General features: G+C 52.7%; 2 protein-coding genes across 7 annotated transcripts in view; one reads left to right on the top strand and one right to left on the bottom strand.

The window, feature by feature from the left end:
* Nucleotides 1–3,953, top strand: part of Mus81 (MUS81 structure-specific endonuclease subunit) — a 7,037-nt gene extending 3,084 nt beyond the window's left edge. For 2 of the 3 annotated variants that reach the window (XM_026781433.1, XM_005351734.2), the window contains 10 exons: nucleotides 233–373; nucleotides 509–604; nucleotides 702–823; nucleotides 903–1,000; nucleotides 1,789–1,905; nucleotides 1,992–2,087; nucleotides 2,255–2,383; nucleotides 2,460–2,563; nucleotides 2,834–2,917; nucleotides 2,993–3,953. In XM_026781433.1, coding sequence (XP_026637234.1) covers nucleotides 233–373; nucleotides 509–604; nucleotides 702–823; nucleotides 903–1,000; nucleotides 1,789–1,905; nucleotides 1,992–2,087; nucleotides 2,255–2,383; nucleotides 2,460–2,563; nucleotides 2,834–2,917; nucleotides 2,993–3,059 — 1,054 coding nt within the window. In that variant the 3' untranslated portion in view covers nucleotides 3,060–3,953. The remainder of the gene's footprint in view (nucleotides 1–232; nucleotides 374–508; nucleotides 605–701; nucleotides 824–902; nucleotides 1,001–1,788; nucleotides 1,906–1,991; nucleotides 2,088–2,254; nucleotides 2,384–2,459; nucleotides 2,564–2,833; nucleotides 2,918–2,992) is intronic. The other variant, XM_013347947.2, reaches the window with a different exon arrangement.
* A 93-nt stretch (nucleotides 3,954–4,046) lies between these two features.
* Nucleotides 4,047–6,317, bottom strand: part of Efemp2 (EGF containing fibulin extracellular matrix protein 2) — an 8,661-nt gene continuing 6,390 nt past the window's right edge. For all 4 annotated transcript variants that reach the window (XM_013347948.2, XM_005351736.3, XM_005351735.3 and 1 more), the window contains 4 exons: nucleotides 5,857–5,976; nucleotides 5,649–5,775; nucleotides 5,279–5,474; nucleotides 4,047–4,342 (listed from right to left, as the gene is read on the bottom strand). In XM_013347948.2, coding sequence (XP_013203402.1) covers nucleotides 4,181–4,342; nucleotides 5,279–5,474; nucleotides 5,649–5,775; nucleotides 5,857–5,976 — 605 coding nt within the window. In that variant the 3' untranslated portion in view covers nucleotides 4,047–4,180. The remainder of the gene's footprint in view (nucleotides 4,343–5,278; nucleotides 5,475–5,648; nucleotides 5,776–5,856; nucleotides 5,977–6,317) is intronic.

Genomic DNA, 6,317 nt, shown 5'->3' with positions numbered 1-6,317 from the left:
AAAAAAAAAAAGATTCCAGAATATTCTAGGGGGGAAGTATGGTTCTGAGTGAAAATAGGGAGGAGCTGTAGGACATGCATTGCAAAGCTGAGGCAGCGATCGGGAGGTCCTGAGGATAGCTGGTCTGAGGGATGGAGCAGGAGGTGGGGTACCAAGGAGGGTAATGCTCACCTAGCTTGGGACAGCAGAGCTTGCCAGGTATAAAGGTAAAATTGTATCCTCCACCCCCCAGGTATACACTGACCCCAGAGGGCCTGGAGCTGGCCCAAAGGCTGGCCAAGGCAGAAGGCCTGAGCACGCCGAACACTGGCATTATGCCAGAGGAGCCCCATGAAGAGGAGTCAGCAGCCCCAGCGGCCACTTTGTCAGCACTGTAAGGAGGAGGGAGAAATGGGGGAACCATATCTCAGGGACCTGTAACTGCTGAGCCGCAGTTGTCCCTGTGAGTTGTGGGGACCACCCTGGCACTAAGGGTTCTGGCCTTATGTAAGCCCCCACTTCCTTACAGTGGCGCCAGTGAAGGTGGCGTCCAGCAGCCGCCACTGGAGCTGAGGCCTGGCGAGTACAGAGTGCTGTTGTGTGTGGACACTGGGGAAACCAGAGGGTGAGTGAAGTGGGGCGGCCGCGAGAACACCTGGAGGATGTGGAGGGCGGTGAGTGCTGGCTCACACTCGCCTTGGCCCTCTCTCTTGAAATATTAGGGCAGGACACAGGCCAGAAATGCTCCGAGAGTTACAGCGGCTGCATGTGCCCCACACAGTACGCAAGCTGCATGTTGGGGACTTTGTGTGGATAGCACAGGAGACCAGGCCCAGAACCCCAGGTAAAAGGTCACGGGCAGGCATTGGAGGCTGGCTGGGTGGGTCAGAGGAAGACAGTAAGACTCTTTGACTCCTCGACAGCGGGACCTGAGGAGTTAGTCTTGGACCACATTGTGGAACGCAAGCGGCTGGATGACCTGTGCAGCAGCATCATCGACGGCCGCTTTCGAGAGCAGAAGGTGTTTAGCCTGCGCACGCCTCGCTTCAGCATGAGGCCTCCAGTCACACCTGTTCTGAGCCCCTTTTAAGCCATGAAGGTGCAAGTAGGAACCCACGGTTATCTAGGCTGGCCTGAGAAACGTAAAGACCCCTTGAGTGCCTAACCCTAGAGATCTCATAGCATTGGAAATGCAGAAGCTATGCCTAAGTCTTAGCAGTGTGCTCACCATAGGGTCACAGAGGTCAGTAATAGGCCGAAGGAGGCCTGGAGAATATGTAATGTCCAGAGGTTCAGGACTCTCCTACAGGAGTCATAGCAAGAGCCGGTTTGCTCTTCTGAGACAGAAGAGGAGCCAGTAAAGATAAGACTGTAGGATCAGGGTCTCCTTGAAATCATATATATAAATATGTATATAACTAAATGAAATGTGTTGTTAAATCTGTGTCAGAGCTTAATAGTTACAGTTGTGAGCTGCCATGTGGGTGCTGGGAATTAAACCTAGGTCCTCTAGAATAGTCAGTGTTTTTTCTTTTTAAAGATTTACTTATTTTATGGGCATTAGTGTTTTGATTGTATATATGTCTATGCAAGGGTGTCGGATCCCTTAGAACTGGAGTTACAGACAGTTGTTAGCTACCATATGGTTGGTGGGAATTGAACTCAGGTCCTCTGGAAGAGCAGCCAGTGCTCTTAACCTCTAAGACATCTCTCCATTCCCATCTCCTTGCAATATTAATGTGATATATGGTTGGCCCAGACATGTAGGCATTTGGGCCTGACCTACCCTGCTTTTGCCTGCCTTCCCAGTTCCGCCTGAAGCGCTGTGGCCTGGGGCACCGAGTATACTTGGTGGAGGAACATGGGTCTGTCCACAACCTCAGCCTTCCTGAGAGTACATTGCTACAGGCTGTCACAAACACCCAGGTGAGCTGGAGGACAGGGCCAGGCTGGCAGATTTTGTACTCCATGGATTAGACCTGGAGCCACCTCCTTTGGGTCCTCTTCTCCAGGTCATTGATGGCTTCTTTGTGAAGCGCACGATGGATATTAAGGAGTCAGCTGGCTACCTGGCCCTTCTGACAAAGGGCCTAGAAAGACTGTATCAGGTGAGCAGATGCCTCTTTCAGCACTGGGCCCTCCTGGTGGTTGCTGCCCAAGCAAGGAAAAGTGGGTGAGATCCTGGTTACTCAGGTTTCCCACTGAGGCCTGGGAAAGGAATAGCTGGAGGTTAACTCCTAAAGCCTACTCTAGCCTCAGTCCCCTCTTCTACTAGGGCCACACCCTACGTAGCCGCCCCTGGGAAACCCCAGGGGATGCTGAATCAGGAGCAAGGCCTTCCACAGACCCTCTCTGCTCACTCCTCACTTTCAATGACTTCAATGCAGAAGCTATCAAGAACAAGGTACTACCCTTGCCTTGCCTATGGTTAGGTGGCCTGGTCCTAGACCACCCCTGATCGAGGCCTGTCCCAATCCCAGGCCCAGTCTGTACGAGAAGTATTTGCCCGGCAACTGATGCAGGTGCGTGGACTAAGTGGAGAGAAGGCAGCAGCCCTGGTGGATCGATACAGCACACCAGCCAGGTACACCCCAGAGAGCCACTGGGTTCCTCTACCCTTCCTGTGTGTTCAACTTAAGCAGTGCTTCTGGAGAGAGAGCTTGGCTCTGTGTGGGAGCCTTGGAAGGTTCTGTCCCAGTGTTTCCCAGGAAGGGAGGGCAGACAGGATGGAGGAGGGCCTCTATCGCCAGGATCGGGAAACATGCAGTGTCCAGACTCCTCTAGGCTGAACCCGCCTGCCTTAGCTGTCATGATGCTGGCCCACATAACCAGCCACTGCATGTCCCACCCCCAGTCTCCTGGCTGCCTATGACGCCTGTGCCACCCCTAAGGAGCAGGAGATGCTGTTGAGCACTATCAAGTGCGGGCGTCTGCAGAGGTAAGGGTGAGACACACCCTGGGGAGAAGACTGGGTGGCCCGAGGCACTAGGCCAACCTTCTGATTCTCTTACAGAAATCTGGGACCTGCTCTGAGCAGGACCCTGTACCAGCTATACTGCAGCCACTGCCCTCTGACTTGAGCTCCACTTGGAGACACATCCCAGAGCCATCTTCACTTCTACCAAGGCTAGCCAGCCCTTTAACTAGGATTCTTTGGGCTATAATCAAAATCTGAACGTTTGTGGTCTTAGGAGTTAAGGAAGCAATGCCAAGGTCCTTATGAAATATGCAGGAACGGGCAGACTACACCTTGTGATCCAGTGGCTTTTGTTTTGTAGTGTTGGTGGTGGAACCCATAGCCTTGTGCATGCCAGGCAATTCCTCTTCCACACAGCAATGATCTGCAGCCTTGTACAGTGTTTCTCCACCCACTCCTGAAACCCAGCTTGGCCTAGAACATGCTGTGTAACCCATGCTGGCCTAGAATTCCCAGTCTTCCTAGGCCCACCTTCCTGGTCCTGGAATTAAAGGTGTGGAGCACTATACCTGGCCCATACGGTTTCTTTTTTTTAAGGCAAGCTCTTGGCTAAACATGGTTGTGCAGAGTGTACACTTAACTTGTGTTAGGCTAGACCCTATGCAAAACTAAATAGACAGCTAGATAATGCTCCTTAGAGGTTGGGCATTCCCTGGTCCGGGAGATAGAGTCAATGGGGCACTCTATCTTTGCAACTAAGTGGCCCCTGATCAAGTAAGTTTCTGTGACAAAAAGCACAAGTTGGGATAGTAACATGTTCTCAGTCCAGTTGCCTCATCCTGGTGACTGGAGAACAGTAGGCTTGTCCAAACATGTAATTTGCTGTAGGGCTGGGATAGTAGCCCCAGACCTCTTGGCACTGACCTGAACATGGTTTCTGGGGCCTAGCATCTGCCGAGCTCTGGGGTTAAGGCCTAAAGTGTCCACTCCTTAGAACTCCCTGCTCAGGTTGATTCTGATGAATGACACTTAAGCTCTGGAACCTTCTCAGCCTGAATGCAGAGAGGACCCTTTGAGTGAAATTTGCCTGCTTCTCTCACAAGCCCAGCGCCTTCCCAGGCTGAGGTTACTCACCCACCTCAGCCACTAGGACTCCTTCTCCCTTTATTGTCCTTCACATCATTGTCTCTTTAAGCAGAACAGTCATCCCTAAACCCCAGGCTCCTTAAGCTGTGGGAGGGAGAAAGAAGGGGGCCCCACCCAACCCTTCCCTGAGGGTCTCCTTCAGAAGGTGTAGGCTCCCACAAAGACGGTGAGTCTCAGTACGGAGCTGGCCCGGTAGCTCATAAGAGAGTTCATGGTGACCATCTCCAGGTCCAGCACATACTCCCGTGGTCCTGTCACTGGCCTGGCAAGGACCAGCATGGCGCTGACATTGTTGATTTGCTGCAGAACATAGAGACTGTATTAGCCTGTAAGTCAGGACCCTACTCCAGCTTCACCCCCTGCCCGTGCCCGTGAGGCTGGGCACTCAAGCTCTTACCCAGCTCTGACGTTTCTCTTCCTCTCCAGTGCCCAAGCCCCCTGGTTCTCCCCTGACCCTACCCACCTCAATCTTCCCTCCATCATGAACTACCTGAAGACTCAAGTTTTGGAAATGATTGGCCTTTAGTGACCCAGGCTGGCCCACTTCCCCCTTTCAAAGTATCCAAGTCTCTGTTTCTCTCTGTCTGATTTTTTTTTGGGGGGGGGGGGACGGGGGTTTGAGACAGGGTTTCTCAGTAGCTTTGGAGCCTGTCCTGGAGCTAGCTCTTGTAGACCAGGCTGGTCTCAAACTTACAGAGATCCACCTGCCTCTGCTTCCTGAGTGCTGGGATTAAAGGCGTGCACCACCACTGCCCAGGTGTCTGTTTTGATGCTGGGGAAGGGACTGAGGGCCTGAATGGTAAGCACATGTTCTGCCATGGAGCTGTGCCACTAGTCCCAAAGCAATTTCGAAAGGAGAAATAAGTTCTGATGCCAAACACCTCAATGCTGAAAACAGCATAAGGTCCACAGACCCAGGGTCCTCACATCCACACCAGCAAAACTCAAGCTCTGGTCCCAGCCCTGCAGGAACTATATTTCTTGTTTTATGGATAAGGATGTCAAAGCCAGATAGGAGAAACCAATGCTAGGACTCAAACCCCATTAACTAACTGCCTGTTAGAATTGCCTGGGACCCGTGTACTGGGGATGCAGAAATCTTGACTTTGAACATGAGCCCAGCTTCCTAGGACAGGGCTTTGAGAGAAGAGGCAGGGCAGCTCCCACTTAAATGGCTGCAGGCACTCTACTTTAGATTATCCATGTCAACTGCGTGTGAGCGGAGAAGCACCTTACCCGAATGTAGAAGTCCCCCTGTGTGTTTCCAGCACGGATCTGAAAGGCATTGTAGGCGCCAGGGTAGACAGAGGTTGCCTGGATCTGAAACACATCCGCAGGCACACTTCGCTCGGAGGTGATGCTCATGTAGCGGTGCACAATGGATGAAGGCTGCTCCCGACACAGCGGGTTGGAGACAGGGCAGAGGCAGCGGCTAGAGACCCCAAGACAGGACCAGAATGAGGGCCCATTTCCCAAATACCCATCTCCTAAAGAGGAAAACCCAAGCACATAAGACTAACTCCCATGAGGCATCATGGGTACTCACCAGCCTGATTGAACCAGTTAGCCCCCATAGCCCTCGGGAACTGCCGTCAGGTTGACTCACTTGTCCGACACTTGGACATAGGGCTCCACACAACGGTTGGTATCCACGCAGCGGTAGCCCCCATGGAAGTTCACGCAAGTTTGGGCCTCAGAACACTGGTGTGCACCTGATTCACACTCGTCAATGTCTGTGCCAAGGAAGGTGAGGTTGGATTCTGGCTCTGACACCAGACCCTAAGATCCTGCCCGCCCACCAGCAGAACCTGTACCTTGGCAGAGCCTCGTAGCCAACAGCTGGTAGCCTTGTGGGCAGTGACAGGAGAAGCGGCCTGGCTCATTGACACAGCGATACTGGCAGAGGTAGCTGGAGTAGCTGCACTCATCGATATCTGAGGGAGAGTGGGGATGAGGACCCTGGGCCAAAGGTAGTCCTCGCAACTGAGTCCCATAGTCATTTATGGAGAGAGCCCAGTCCCCACAAAAGCTGATGTGGAAGAGAAGGGATGAGATAAACCCAGTAAAGCTCAGAAGGCGGACTGGGGGTTTCAAAGGTTAGAGGGGCTGGGGCTAGAGCTCAGTGGTAGAGTGGTAGAGAGTACTTGCCTAACACGCTGGAGGCTCTAGGTTCCATCCCAGCACAGAAAGGGAGAGGAAAAAGAAAAGAGAGAGAAGAGAAGCTTGGCATGGTGCTGTATGTTCATAATCCCAGCATTTGGGAGCTAAAGGCAGG

This window comes from Microtus ochrogaster, chromosome 8 (genome assembly GCF_000317375.1).
Source record: "Microtus ochrogaster isolate Prairie Vole_2 chromosome 8, MicOch1.0, whole genome shotgun sequence".
NCBI lineage: Eukaryota > Metazoa > Chordata > Mammalia > Rodentia > Cricetidae > Microtus > Microtus ochrogaster.
The sequence above is the reverse complement of the archived record's forward strand: the minus strand, read 5'-3'. Positions and strand labels throughout refer to the sequence as shown.